The sequence below is a fragment of the Saccostrea cucullata genome, unplaced genomic scaffold (genome assembly GCF_032062105.1).
Source record: "Saccostrea cucullata isolate Sc308-1 unplaced genomic scaffold, CSIRO_AGI_Scuc_v1 ctg4099, whole genome shotgun sequence".
Classification (NCBI taxonomy): domain Eukaryota; kingdom Metazoa; phylum Mollusca; class Bivalvia; order Ostreida; family Ostreidae; genus Saccostrea; species Saccostrea cuccullata.
In genome coordinates, this window is record NW_026926003.1 from 1,043 (window position 1) to 16,795 (window position 15,753).

Here is a 15,753-nt window from a genome sequence, read left to right on the forward strand (position 1 = left end):
ATCCCACAGTGGGATTCGAACCTGCGATCTAAGGATTAAACCCCTTACTTCGCGACTCTAAACCAGGTTATAGGTTCTAATGTAAACTGAAATCTTGTATCAATAGACTATAGTGTTTTCTTTTGCTTGTCGTTTTCCTTTTAATTGATATTTTCAGTGTCTAATCCCTCGTACTTTAAGAGGTATTATCTTTAATTTTTGTAAATCATTTATGTATTCAGTTGATTCGTTAGTTTTCAGAAATTAACTGGTTTATTCCTCTGTGCACATTGATAATTTTTAGTAAACTAACAAGGCTATCAGCAAATGTCAGCAGACAGACAGAGGTGTGCTTTAAGCACAGAGAGGCCTAAGTAAGTAATTTATTTTCTTCCCCTATCCGCCCTTTACTCTTTTAGAAAAGTTTGACTTGAGAAAAGTCTACGATCGGACAAGAATTCATATAACGGGGTGCTTCTTTGGTAAAGTTTCTCTTTTATCCGTAAGGTATATCGATGCATCAAACTTGTAAAGAGGCATCTTAATGAAAAGTTTGTCAATACGCTCTTTTTTATACTACTCAATAAAAACTATTCATTTTCTAGTTTTCAATTTTACAACTTCAAACAAAAATCTAAGGATCAAACAGTGTCATTAAAAATAATTCAACTTATACCGGAGCTATAAAAATAACTATTAACGTATTATGTGCTATTTGAGATTTCTATATTTAATAATTGTTAAACTAGTTTACTTAATGGTGTTGTTGGTAATATGTACTCACTGTTAATATGTTTTGGCTCGTATCCTTTTTTCACGTTCCTGTTAATTGATAAATAAGATTACATATTTTGATTAACTAAAAAATAGGAATTGTCACAATTACAGATGCAGAATATGTTTTAAAATCTAAGGTATTTTGCATTCATTTTAGCCTAATGAATTACGTATCTAAAATACAAACCTTCTTTTGCAATAAAAAAATAATCCAATACCAATAAGAAAAAGAACAATTAAGCTTCCCACTGCTGTCACTGTTGGCAACACATAACTATTCCATGAAAAAATAGATTCGTCTTCTTCTATAAAAATATAAAAGAAAAAACTTGAGTAATAAAATCTTAAGTACTCTACACGTATCATAACAGAAGAAACGGACTGCCAATGATCAGTCAAATCATTCATACTAATGATACTTTGCTAAAACTATTGTTAACATACTAAAAAAGATATAATTAAGATCAATATTTGAACACTTTTAAAGTTTAAGACAAAAAAAAAAAAAAAAAAAAAAGCATTTCTTTCAAAAATTACTAAAATATATCTTATTCAATATTCAAAACATTGATGTTTTAACCTATATTATGGGATAAGGGTGTTGACATAAATCTTCAATATTAATACCTGCATATAAAATATTTACCCGTGTTTGATCCGGCATTACTACAGCCAGTCACACGGTCACACAGAGACAGATTACATGTACACTCAGATGCACAAAGTTCTCCATAATATCCCGCCGGACATGGTTCAGAGCAATCGTAACCAAAATATCCTGGAGAACACTCTAAATGAATTGATGTAAATTGGTATAAATATTACAGTTTGTAGAAAATGGGCAGTGTATTGATAAATTTAAAAAGACTATTTCAATACACAAAATTGATAGGTATTTTTTGAAAGTCATATTTGATAAATAGATATTAATCTAATTTTTTCATTTTGATATTTCATTTAGATCAAGAAAATGTGTATTAAACGTTTATGCTTTGTGTATTCAATATCAACGTTAAATTGTAATTTCAATCAATGATAAAGGAGAAACTGACTCAAAAGAAATGCATACCTATGCACTCAGTACCGTTATTGTAATAGTTATTACAGCATCCATTCTCATTATCCCTTTAAAATACAATCATTTTTTTTAAATTTTCAAACATTTTGATCATGATTATTATTTATTAGATCTATGCAGACTTTAAACTGTTTTCTCATTTTCAGGCATCCATTCATTACAAACAATTAAATAATAATAAAAAAAAACTTGGTTTTGACCAGGGCCGTCAAGAGATCGTACGACACAGTGTTACGAAAATCAGAGACAAAGACAAAATCAGAGAAAATGTAATAAAGAGAAAATTCAATGCCGAGTAGTTGAATTAGAAATTTACTTGTGCTTCACACTCATCTAAATATATTTTCAAAACCGGAACCACTCATGAAGAACAGTTTTAAAAAGTGAATATCCCCAATTACATTTTCAACAGTGAGATACTGTAATTTATTTATTGAACAAAAGTGATATTTTTAATGGAATATACGGAGATAACGAACGGTATTCAAGTTCAAAAATCCATTTAACAATAGAAAATATGAACAGATGATACACGGACCTCCTAAACACAGAGGCGGGATCAAATGTGAATCAATATCAAATTAAACGAGGCATTGATCCGATCATCAGATCTACAAAAGTACAATTTTATAAACAAGGCATAACCCCCTCAGAATTCCCGAGGTGGTATTCAAGTGTTTCGGAGGAGTACGCATTGTGCACTTGCAATTGTTAATCGGTCCTAACTGCCATGAGTCCTATGTAATGTATTGATAAGCAACATTTCCAAAGTCAAATGTTCTTTTAAACAAAGACTCGTCATTTGGAAGGAAAGTCCAGTCAAAATACGACCCAATGATAAGGTATTTTTGCGTACTATGTCTATAACATGAAACTTACACAGTGCTAACTTTAAATTTGGTTTTTATAAGCCCATCAACATCAATTTATCGTAGCCTGCATCTGATTGAAAAAAAAACAGAGCATGGTCTTAAGTACCAAATAAGTTCGGGGATGTAGATGTAGAATACAAGTGAAAGCCAAATATCACTGCACAAAAAAAAAATGAAAAAAAATCTATATGGAAAAGTATTCATTATGAGTGAAAGTCTGGTCTTCGGATTCATGGATTCATTGCTTTCCATTGTATTGTATTGATTAGGTATTTCCCACAAATACGTTTGTTTTTGTTGCACATTCCCTGATCACTATCTGACCAGAAAGGGTTATAAATCTATATACAGTGGAGCCTCATTTATCCGGATGCTTTGGTTCCTAGTCAACTTGTCCGGATATGTGAAGCGTCGGGATACCTGAATCACCAGTTAAACAACGCAAAATAACATTAAAAAATTCCGTACCGATGAAAAATCGCCCGGATACTGAAGCATCCGGATATCTGGCGTCCGGATATCTGAAGGTCCACTGTAATGCTATTTTTGATATATTAAAAAACATCAGTTGCATAACGTATTTTGTGAAGATATGCAAAAAAGCTCTTTACGGTTTAGCAGTATGTTACTTACGGACAGTGTCCAACAGGATCTTGACTTGATGTTCCAACAGTGTGTGAAACTAAAAAGATACAAGCAAGTTTCATATCAAATTTTATCAATTAAATCCACCATGTATGTGTTATTATGAATATATAATCAGAATAACAGGAAATTATTTCGTAATCTATAAATAGCGTTAGTCAAATGCATTATGTTTATGTTCCGAAATTCCATATTCATATCTTCCTCAATTTACTAAAATACAGAAAAATGCTTTAGAAATATGATCTTCAACCCATTTATAATTAAAAAAGATTCTGAGATTTTTTGAAAAATATTACTTTTAGACAATAAAATTGCTCATTATATTTAGATAATTACATGTAAGAAAGAAAAGAAATAATTCTATAAAAGGTTAATTTTTCAAAGATCTCTTTGAAAACACAAGAAAAATTTTACTAACTATAACTGAAATCTTTTTCTATTTCTATTTTATTTTAAAAAGATACATGCACTATGATATTAAATATACTAAAAGGAAGGACATTGATTTAAAACAGGGAAATTGTTTCAAAAATATATAGTCACGTGTTTACACGATGTCGGAGACTCTTACCATCCTTACAGCCGATCACATGGTCGCACAGCTGACCTGGTTTACATTTACATTGATTTCTACAAAGTTCACCAAAGGAACCATCCGGGCATTTACGTGTACAATTGTGCTGAAAGTACCCAGGGTCACACTCTGTTAAATTCAAATTTAACCTGTATTTAATCAGAGGTCAAGAAAAAAATGCAAATAGATAAAACACAATGATATAGTCAATTTGATGTAAATTCAACATTTACTTTATTTAAACAAACAAAAAATCAATCAAACAAAAAAAAAAAAAAAAAAAAAAAAACCCAAAAATTTAAATTCAAAAATAAAATGACAAGGTGTACAGCTGTACCTTTACAACCATCCCTAGCCTCATTTAGTTGGTAGCTTTCACAGCACACGATGGTTTGTGAATTCAGAGGCCTACATTTTAAATAAATTAACTAATATAAATTCCAAAAAAGATAATTGAGAGAGAGAGAAAGGGAGAGAGAGAGATGTTATTCAATATAAGGAAAATTATTTTATTAAAATGTTCTATGAAGAAAAGAAAAAAAGAAATAAAAAAGCCTAATATTTAATATAGATCCAAGTTAGAATTTCCGGTTTTCTAATTGTATTCACAAATACATGTACTCTAAAACTTTCTTGAAGATTTCCCGATATACATCTTCAAAAGAAATTCTTCAGACTTGTATCAGGGGTATAAATGCATTCCTATAGGTGGCGTTTTGATTATAATAATGACAGGTTCTCACAATTTTTGTTTGAAAAGTTTGTTAGAATAGAAATAAACAATAAATTCTTTATATTTACATATTTAACGCTTCAGTAGTGCTGAACAACAACAGAATCGAGAATTGTATAAATGAAAAACGGAGATAAGGAACAGTTTATTCAATCAAAACAATCAGGAGCAGAGCAAACATGGACCTTAATGCATTGTTCACATCGAAAGTTAATGCCCTGTTCACACGGAGAGTTTAATTTGAATTAAACGTAAGTTACTGCGAATTAGCTCTTAGCGTTCACACGTAGAATTTAATGAGAATTAGTTGAATTCGAATTATATCACTGCGCATTAAATTACTTTGCATTTTCTCCGTGTGAACGCTAAGCGAAGCTAAATCGAATTGAATTTTGACGCATGCGTAAGGCCAGAATTAAGTCATAGAACACATGTTGGTGGTTAGATATAGGTGTCTGTGCTATATTTGGTTCAAATATCAAGGAATAGTGTGTTAATCACTAAATGTATACCTGTAGCCACGATGATTAGTATATCAAATGAATGGCTCTGCATACAGGACGTGATTTATAAATGACGTCATAATAGTCTTACTGACTGATTAATTTTTTTATATAAATTGTGTCAAACAATGTACATTTTGGTGTTCATAAAGTATTGAAAATGCATATAGTTCCTACTGTGTATTCTAACGCGCGGTGACAAGGTTTCGCGTGTGTTATAGAGATTTGAACGTCATGGATTTCTAATGGATTTCATAAAGAAAATTACACTGAATGTAAATATTTAAGCATTGAATTCGTATTTTGGGATGTCTTCGGTCCTATAACACACCTGGCCGTGCCCACAAATTGAATCGGCACTGCCAGGTGTGTTATAGGACCGAGAATCCCAAAATCGAATTCAATACTTATACTTACATTCACTAATTTTTCATCTTCATAATTGTTTTTTTTTTCGGTAATCTTTAATGTGAATTTAACACCCTTCGAAACTGGTGTGCTAAATAGACGTAAGAGCCGTTTTTACGTTTGTAACGTTGCAAAGTTAAATAACACAAACGAACATTGCGAGGAAAGCAGTTGCAAATTAATTTTTAACGCACATTTGTTGTATTTTTACGTTAATTTAACAGGGTTATTTTGATATTCTAGAGTATTGAAAATGCATATAGTTGACCTACTGTATTAACGCGCGGTGATAAGGTTTGCTGTTTTTGAGATTTGAACGTCGTGGATTTCTTTTTTGAGTGAAAAACTATGCAAAATTGTGTTAATCACTAAAATGTGTGTATATGCACAGTAACATTGTCAAATGCATCTACTCCTACATAAGGTGACGTAATTTGCAAATGACTATAATAGCCTTACTGACGCCTGGCCGTAGAAGTAGAATTTTGATTCGCATTAGTTTACTTCGCATTAGCTGTCGTGTGAACGCAATTTAATTCGCATTAGTTTGATTCGCATTAGTTTACTTCGCATTAATTTACTGCGAATTAAACTCGTCGTGTGAACAGGGCATAAAGTAATGCGAATCATATTAATGCGAATTAAATTGCGTTCACACGACAGCTCATGCGAAGTAAACTAATGCGAATTAAATTTTTTCTTCTTCAGTCAGGCGTCAGTAAGCTCATTAGACTACGTCATATGTAAATCACGTCATGTATGCAGAGTCATCCTTTGATACATCATGTAGTGGCTACAGATATTCATTGATTTTAGAGATTAACATACTTTCCCTCAATTTTTGAACTAAATATAGCACAAATACCTATATATAACCACCAACACGTGTCCTGTGACCAACTCTGGCCTTACGCATGCGTCAAAATTTAATTCGAATTAGCTTCGCTTAGCGTTCACACGGAGCTAATGCGAAGTAATCTAATGTGCAGTAAATTAATTCGAATTAAACTAATTCGGATTAAATTCTCCGTGTGAACTCTAAGCGAAGCTAATTCTCCGTAGTAACTTTACGTTTAATTCGAATTAAACTCTCCGTTTGAACAGGGCATTAAAAAAGAGGAAAGTATGTTAATCACTAAAATCAATGAATACCTGTAGCCACTACATGATGTATCAAAACGATGGCTCTGCGTACATGACATGATTTACAAATGACTATAATACGTTACTTATGTGCTTATGGTAGAAGAAATAAATGTTAATTTCGCATTAGTTTACTTCGCATAAGCTGTCGTGTGAACGCAATTTAATTCGCATTAATTCGCATTAGTTTACTTCGCATTAATTTACTGCGAATTAAACTCGTCTGTGTGAACAGGGCATCAGATTCTTCAAGGTTAACACTTTGTAACAGAATTACCAAGATAGTTAACAGTCTGTAACATAATAGCTTGGATATTATTATTCTGTAATAAAACAGCTGTCATGAGCTAATTTTGATAACAAAAGGGTTTTTGCAAAGTTTTATTAAAGCATTTCTATCATTCAAACGTTAAAAATAGTTTTAGATGCTGACTCTTGAAGAATCTGATGCCCTGTTCACACGACGAGTTTAATTCGCAGTAAATTAATGCGAAGTAAACTAATGCGAATCAAATTAATGCGAATTAAATTGCGTTCACACGACAGCTTATGCGAAGTAAACTAATGCGAATTAACATTTATTTCTTCTACAGTCAGGCGTCAGTAAGTCTATTATGACGTCATTTGTAAATCATGTCATGTACGCAGAGCCATCCTTTGATACATCATGTAGTGGCTACAGGTATTCATTGATTTTAGTGATTAACATACTTTCCCTCTTTAATGCCCTGTTCAAACGGAGAGTTTAATTCGAATTAAACGTAAAGTTACTGCGAATTAGCTTCGCTTAGAGTTCACACGGAGAATTTAATCCGAATTAGTTTAATTCGAATTAATTTACTGCACATTAGATTACTTCGCATTAGCTCCGTGTGAACGCTAAGCGAAGCTAATTCGAATTAAATTTTGACGCATGCGTAAGGCCAGAATTAAGTCACAGGACACGTGTTGGTGGTTATATATAGGTATTTGTGCTATATTTAGTTCAAAAATTGAGGGAAAGTATGTTAATCTCTAAAATCAATGAATATCTGTAGCCACTACATGATGTATCAAAGGATGACTCTGCATACATGACGTGATTTACATATGACGTCATAATAGACTTACTGACGCCTGACTGTAGAAGAAAAATTTTAATTCGCATTAGTTTACTTCGTATTAGCTGTCGTGTGAACGCAATTTAATTCGCATTAATATGATTCGCATTACTTTATGCCCTGTTCACACGACGAGTTTAATTCGCAGTAAATTAATGCGAAGTAAACTAATGCGAATCAAACTAATGCGAATTAAATTGCGTTCACACGACAGCTAATGCGAAGTAAACTAATGCGAATTAAAATTCTACTTCTACGGCCAGGCGTCAGTAAGGCTATTATGACGTCATTTGCAAATTACGTCACCTTATGTAGGAGTAGATGCATTTGACAATGTTACTGTGCATATACACACATTTTAGTGATTAACACAATTTTGCATAGTTTTTCACTCAAAAATAGCACAAGTACTTACAGCTGACCACGGAAATGTGGCATTTCACCTTATTTTGCCATTACGCTTGTCTCAAAATTTAATTCGAATTAGCTTCGCTTAGCGTTCACACGGAGCTAATGCGAAGTAATTTAATGCGCAGTAAACTAATTCGAAGTAAACTAATTCGCATTAAATTCTCCGTGTGAACTCTAAGCGAAGCTAATTCGCAGTAACGTTACGTTTAATTCGAATTAAACTCTCCGTGTGAACAGGGCATTACTTCGCATTAATTTACTGCGAATTAAACTCGTCGTGTGAACAGGGCATAAATTAAGTCAAAGCATTCTTTCATACAACAAAGTGTCCATATCAATTTTTAGGAACTGTTTTTGACAAATGTGAGCTGGCAGAATTTGCAGCACTAGGGAGCTATTGTGAGTATGATATGTTCGGCATTGAGACTTCCGTGTATTCCTGCAATTTGAATGTGGACATGCCCAGTGATGCTCAGAGAATTCAGAACATTCAGTTCCTGATAGATCAAGGATTTGAGGACAAAATTGTTATTGCTCATGACGTACATACCAAACACAGGCTGGTAAAATTTGTTTTCTAAAGTTTTCAAAAATAGGTCCGACATATTTTCTTTAAAAGACCCCCAGCTCTTCCATAAATGACAAATCGAGAGTAATCCAATGAATTATATTCGTTATTAAGAAGTAAAATTCTGAAATTTTAGAGTGTTTTTAACATATATATCCTTGAAAAGCGAAGGGTACATGATAATGTGGGTATACGTTCATCAAATTTGGAGGTAGCCTTTCTTAATCCGCAACTCCTCTTACATCACTGAATGCAATTTATTGAAAATTTTACAAAATCTTTATTACACAGTGACATTGTTCATATTTTAATTTACGTTTTACTCAGACTCGTACTAGGGATCCTTAATAGGAAGACATGAATTCTACAATTCGTCTATGAATACATGTTTTGAAAGTATCCATCTCTTATCCATGACTCCTTTTTCCCATAAATCATATTCTACGAATGGCTATAGGAAACCTATAGAAACCTAAAATAGATTATTCATAATTAATATTTCGTGAAGATTCATTAAATTGTAATCATCTACAGATAAAGGATGGCTATCCAAATAAGTGTAACAAATTAGACGTATAGATGGAAGGATTTGCGGCAGATAGGATGCATATCCTTAGCACCAAATACATGTATCCGCCCTTTTCACGCGGGGAAGGTCACAGTGGTTAAAAAAAATAGATTGGTTCTTCAAATGGATTTTTTGGCACTTATAAACTATTATCTGTTATATGCTATTGCTTGTTTCTGCCTTGAGGTCCGATTTCAGCAACTTATTTTCGGAAACCTTGATGCTGTTTTAAGATTGTATTTTATTGATTCTTTTGGACAGATGAAGTATGGAGGACATGGCTACTCTCACATCCTAATCAATGTGGTCCCCCAAATGTTAAACAGAGGAATTTCCCAGGCCACCATTGATAGAATTCTGATAGAGAATCCAAAGAAGTGGCTTACAATGAAAATGTAGATTTTATGAAATGCATGAAGACTTTGATAAATTAATGGACATGAGAATGACGGAATTTTTTTTTTACTAATCACTTTGTTCTCCATGACTAATTGGCATTTGTTGGGCTACTGTAATTACTTTATACCTTGACTACGGGTTACTTAGATATATCCTCAATACAGAGGTGGATGTGACCGATCAACAGGGGATGATTACTCCTCCTATAGGCACCTGATCTCATCTCAGGTGTTTCTAGGGATCTGTGATTTTGCTCTGTCCACAATTTGAATTGTATACAGGATTTATTGTATTGTTTTTTTTATCTTAATCTTTTTCACGTATCAAGTAAATAGCTGTACTACCATTTATATACTGAGTATATTTATACAATAGATTGCATTGAATGTTAAGAATTGCCATTTTATACATGTATTTCAATCATTCATTTTGTGTGCGAAATGTTTTGCCACATGGGTGATGTTTTTGAAATAAAATATTTGATCATCAGTTTGGTATTCTTTAAAAAGAGGGCTTTTAAAAAAACAGACAAAAAAAGAAAAAAAAGAAAGGGGTTTTAAATGTTTGTCACCCAAAACCTGGGCTAAAAATGAAAATTCCGAAACCCAGTCGCCAATATCTAAAAAATATAGGGCCTGCAAAACTTATGGCCAAGGTTAAAGTATTTTTTTAAACTTGGTCAATTTCCAAGATCAAACTTGTTAGTATCCAATGAAAGGTCTTGTCACAAAGAATACATATGTGAAGTATGAAAGTCCAAGCACCAACCGTTCAAAATTTGCCAGATTAAAAGTTTGGTACTGTATATTTGTGTAAGAGTGTGTCAAACACCAAGGTCAAGGTCAAATTTGGTGGTACGCAAATAAAGGTTTTGTTGTCACGAGAAAATACCTTGTAATGTTGAAAGAAATCTTTGATTACGAGGGCATAGAAAGAAGTATTCTGAAAATCAAAGAGTCAAAGTGGACTGATACACTGGTAAGTCATTGACAGAAAAGGTGATAAATGCAATGTATATGGGGTTACATGAACTATTGTATATGTATTCTGAAAACGGGAAAGCAGGTCAACTTAAAGGCCACAAAGAAGTTAAATAACAAAGTAAATGTCTAACCTTGTGTATATCTTGATTATACCATATGAAGCCTTTCTTTAAACGTGAGAAAAAGTGTAATCTGCTTCATGTGCTTGCATGGAATAAAACATGGATGTGTTTGATGTGGAATTTTTTTTTTATATTTTTGAGATATAATACACTCTTATCTTTTTTTTAAATTAAAATGGGGGGTATTGATCTACACTTCAGGTGCCTGTGCTTTAAAGAACTGCGAACGATAGTATTGTTCTCCCGCATACCTCCAAGTCAATTTTCAAAAGTTAACATATTTGATGAATTTTTAATATTTTTTATAGATAATTATATGGATTTTCATAAAACATTACTTATTTGGGAAAACAAAGAGAGATAACTCTAAAATTTTGGTAAAACTTGTGTTTTTACTACAAAAATCAACGGAAAACGGAAAATATTTTAAAAACATCTTCCCCCCCCCCCCCCCCGTGTCACAAAAATTCCTTTTTACATATTATATGGAATGTTATTTCACAAATTCATACCAAAGCTTTTTGTGTGACACGGGGGGGAACATATGTTTATTGACCAAAAAAAAACGATAAAAATGTTTATTTTCCACCATTTTCAAAGCGATTTACAGTTGAAACATTATATTTTATTGATATATTCATGATTTATTTGCCCATGACAAAGGAAGAGATATAAGGAACACTTAATCATATCCAAGACTATTTCAAAATATGGTGATGCCTGAAATAACTATTTTCAATGGAAAATATCGTCTACCCCCCTTTTTTCAAGAGCAGGAATTATGGATAATTTACTGTTTAGCGCTGGTATTAAGACAATTCATCAATTATCATTGAACTGTTCTTTGTATTAAACAAAGATTTTATGGCCAAATTGCTATTCATTTTGAATTAAATGGTTCCAAAATGTAGGCGGGAATCGAGAGTTAGCGTGCGTATTTCTTAATTGCTTCCGACGCCTATGAAAAGGAATAGGTGATATCACCTATTCGAAAAAGTGATATCACCTTCGAATAGGTGATATCACCAATTCAAATCAAATAGGTGATATCACCTTTTCGAATAAGGTGATATTCAGATAGGTGATATCACTTTTTGGCAGTAAATACCAAAACGGCGCCCCATACCCGCTCCTGAATAAACACTTACTTTCGGTTTCAAATAAAGTCAAGGGTTCACAAAAGTTCTACACGTTTTTTCGCGCAGAAGGTAAATATAAATGATCATATCTATAATTTTATAATGAAATCTCTGATCAAATATCACTAATAGTAATATATATACAGTATACACATGTTGTTACAACGTATTTTTATGACATACGCATGCATGCGTTTGTAAGACGGTGATATAGTGATGAATAAGTTTAGTACTTTAAAATTACATCTGTGACATTTTCCATTGTGATTTTTTTTTCAATTTTATAGGAATTTCAGGGATGACAGAAAAAGTTCAGACTGGTAGGCTAATGTAATAATGTTAATCTTTCTGCTAACTAATCTGCATAGTGTGTTCCCCTGCCCTCTTCCCCATTGATTTATTGGTTCACAAAACACGATGAACCACCTGTTCAATAATAAAATGATTAATAGAGTTTAAGAGTGAACTTTAAATTGAACTGATAGCTGAATTTAATTTTAAGAACGGATTATATAGTGTATTTAAATTTAATTTTTTATTTTAATATAATAGTTTTGGGTCCAGTAGAGCCTGGTGCCCTGGGAATAACCATGACCCATGAACATCTCTCTCTGGATTCCCTTGCCCTGGGACTTCCTATAGACCCTAAATATAAATATCTGGAGGAGGCACCTGTTGCACTAGACAACCTTTGGTACATCCGACAGTATCCGTAAGTGTTCAGGACATAAATGTAATGGATATATAGGAACCAGGTACTTCCATATTATCTTTCACTAAAGTCAATATTTTTTTTTTAAAAAGGTAATTTTGATGTGAAGGATTACCATTAAATAATTTTACAAATGGGAATTCTACAGTCAACTGTTTTGTTAAACACTTCTCTTGATAAACTAAATATTGATACAATAATAAGATTTGTGTGGTTATCTTTATAATGCAACTGATTTATGAGGTGGCTGGTGTGCACATGAATATTTATCATGCACACTTATTCTATTCAGATACTCAAACAGACCTAATTTGGATTTACGAACTGAAAATGCAGCTGTTGTTGAAGAAATGGATTTTTACAAGGTTTATTAAAAACAATTATCTGCATAATCACTAAATTCACTGATGTAATTATGAATACAAACTGACAAAAATGTTAATTTTGCATTAATATCCATGGCATGAGAAACAATTTCAAAATATTTTAATGATTATTACATCTTTAATTTCTGTTTGACTTAAAGAAAAATGGAGGAGGGACCCTTGTGGAAAACACCACCCTTGGAATCAAACGTGACATAAAATTTTATCATTATGTTGCCAGAGAAACAGGGGTGAATGTTATCGCAGGAACAGGTAATATATCCACTAATGGACATGATATGGACAGTAACTTTTGTGTGGTTAGAAAGATCTAGAGAATCAGAATGTGTTCAAAAGTCATATCATTATAAAAGATGTTTTATCTATCAGGTTTTTATGTGGAGTCATCACGACCAGAAACACTGAAGATGACATCAGAAGAGATGGAGGAAGTGATGAAGACAGATCTTCTTCACGGAGCAGATGGTGGGGAAATCAAATGTGGGATCATCGGAGAAATTGGGTGTAGCTGGCCGCTTGGCAGTAAGTTACAGCACCCCCCAATCTTGGAAGGGTGTGTATGCCTGTGTCTTATTTAAATAAATTCAACGTTTACCTAAATATGGAAATGTTTATACGATGCCAAATTTTAAACAACTCTTGTTTCTGTAGTGCTGTCTTGTAAACAAATGATGGAGACCTTTGTATATATTTTATACGCAACTAGTATGAAAAATTTGTGATAAGCTTTCTTTAATATGGACACTATTCTTTTTTTTCAGAGAGTGAGAGGACAGCCATACAAGCAGCTGCAAAAGTCCAGAGTGAGCTAGGGTGTCCAGTCAATATCCATCCAGGCAGGGACTCAAAGGCTCCATTTGAAATAATCCGAGTTTACCAAGAGGCAGGAGGAGATGTCAACAAACTGGTCATGGCTCACCTTGATAGCAAGTATCTGTAGCATAAAAGCCTCAATAGTACTCTTTAACATAATAAAGTGTAAAGTCACTTGTTTTCTTTTCAGCTTGACAATGTTTAAATTAATTAAAGCATTTGTTCTCTTTTTGAAAGGGACAATATTTGACCATAGCCAGCTTGCTGAATTTGCAGCACTGGGTAGCTACTGTGAATATGACTTGTTTGGTATTGAGACTTCTATGTATACTCACAATTATAATGTGGACATGCCCAGTGATGCTCAGAGAATTGAGAAGATCCAGTTCCTGATCGATCAAGGATTTGAGGACAAAATTGTTATTGCTCAAGATATACATACCAAACACAGGCTGGTGAGATTTTATATACAAAATGTCTGGCTGGAGTTATTTTAATATGTTTAAGAGAATATTGTATGAGCATTTCTATGCATATACACTGTAAGTTATCATAAACTATATATAAAGAATATATTTGTTCACCCCTTTCCCTCTTTACCTTTTGAGCTTGCTTGTGCTATGGTGTATGCTTGCATGTGAGAACATATAGATCCAAGCTTAGCTTTCATTACATATTTAACGTCTGTTTGGTTATCATTTTCTAGATGAAGTTTGGAGGACATGGCTACTCCCATATTCTCCTCAATGTGGTTCCCCAAATGTTAAACAAAGGAATTTCCCAGACCACCATTGATAAAATTCTAAAAGAGAACCCAAAGAAGTGGCTTTCAATGAAGGTGTAGACGCCAATAACTACAGGGAGGCTGCAGACGGTGCTGAAAATCTAATGGAGTTGAGCTTTGTATCCAGAAAAAAATATTGTTAATGATTAAATATGTATTTGGCAGCAAATTAATTTATAAGCCTTTTGTGATTCACCATGAGTGTTGGAGATTTTAGCAGAATGACAGAAGGTTTTAGCAGGAAAATGGACACTAAGCAGAAGTTTTTTGGTTATTCAGTGGTTCCGAAGATTTGTGGAACATTTTAGTGGGAATGAAAATAGAATGTGGATTTTGAAGTAGATGGTTGAGTAAACTAAATATCTAACTCAATCTTTAACCAGACTTAGTCTGTTGACCCCACTCAGTAACTTGAAGGTGAAAGTAGAATTTTGAGCAAGATGCTCTTCATTTAAACACAGTTAATATCTTACACATTAGCACTAGTGAAATATCAAGTCAACACTTAAATTTACCTGTAAAGAAAACCTGACAAAATGTCCTCTGGATTTTTACAGGACAATTTTTTGTAACTGATCATCTTTCTACCCAAAAGTCCTTTGAATGAAGTTGTCCATTCACTCCTTTTGAAATTCTGCTAAAATGTTTCTCTCCTGTTCACCATGTATTGTGTTCATTATATAACCAAGTTATATCCAAGTGAATTGGGACAACTTGCATGTTGATAGATGGGTTGTAGAATAAATATATTTTTTTCATATCTACTAGTAATCTTATATATATTCTTATTACTGGGGTATTTCAAATGTTGGCTGTTAAAATCACACTATTTTTCTTCAATAAAATGATGCATTTATAACGATTTTTATCTATTCAGTGACAATTTTGTTTTAAGAATGTGCATGTTCAATGTAAAACAGCTCAAGAGAAATTCAAAGTATACTTTGATAAAGAGGATATCAAGGAATTGTTCCGGGTACTAGATTGAACATCTATACATTTATATTATCTCTTAAGAAAAGGGAGAATCTTTCTAGACATATGATTTTGTGT

The 15,753-nt window shown here is 32.9% G+C and overlaps 3 protein-coding genes across 3 annotated transcripts; 2 read left to right on the top strand and 1 right to left on the bottom strand.

Moving 5' to 3' along the window:
- Positions 1–733: 733 nt before the first annotated feature.
- LOC134270369 (multiple epidermal growth factor-like domains protein 10) lies at positions 734–6,488 on the bottom strand (the record flags this gene model as incomplete). The annotated part of the gene is made up of 8 exons (XM_062752609.1): positions 6,474–6,488; positions 4,266–4,356; positions 3,926–4,057; positions 3,340–3,388; positions 1,826–1,881; positions 1,403–1,546; positions 944–1,061; positions 734–801 (listed from the first exon to the last, which is right to left on the bottom strand). Coding segments are annotated over exons 1-8 (673 nt in total), but the record flags the coding sequence as incomplete, so codon positions are not given.
- Positions 6,489–6,753: 265 nt separating this feature from the next.
- Positions 6,754–10,250, top strand: LOC134270371 (phosphotriesterase-related protein-like). Its single transcript, XM_062752611.1, has 3 exons — positions 6,754–6,763; positions 8,572–8,789; positions 9,624–10,250. The coding sequence occupies exons 1-3, from the start codon at positions 6,754–6,756 to the stop codon at positions 9,759–9,761; spliced, it is 366 nt and encodes a 121-aa protein (XP_062608595.1). The 3' UTR covers positions 9,762–10,250.
- Positions 10,251–11,986: 1,736 nt separating this feature from the next.
- Positions 11,987–15,454, top strand: LOC134270374 (phosphotriesterase-related protein-like). The gene is made up of 9 exons (XM_062752614.1): positions 11,987–12,074; positions 12,293–12,325; positions 12,558–12,717; positions 13,010–13,082; positions 13,244–13,355; positions 13,473–13,625; positions 13,865–14,029; positions 14,154–14,371; positions 14,623–15,454. Exons 2-9 carry the CDS (start codon positions 12,304–12,306, stop codon positions 14,758–14,760), a joined length of 1,041 nt encoding a protein of 346 aa, XP_062608598.1. The 5' UTR covers positions 11,987–12,074; positions 12,293–12,303; the 3' UTR covers positions 14,761–15,454.
- Positions 15,455–15,753: the final 299 nt, after the last annotated feature.

Coding starts and splice junctions, on each gene's coding strand:
- LOC134270374 (XM_062752614.1), top strand. CDS start 12,304: ATGACAGAAAAAGTTCAGACTG. Junction 13,083..13,243: donor AAGAAATGGATTTTTACAAG/GTTTATTAAAAA, acceptor TTTGACTTAAAG/AAAAATGGAGGAGGGACCCT. Junction 13,626..13,864: donor GTGTAGCTGGCCGCTTGGCA/GTAAGTTACAGC, acceptor CTTTTTTTTCAG/AGAGTGAGAGGACAGCCATA.
- LOC134270371 (XM_062752611.1), top strand. Junction 8,790..9,623: donor TACATACCAAACACAGGCTG/GTAAAATTTGTT, acceptor TCTTTTGGACAG/ATGAAGTATGGAGGACATGG.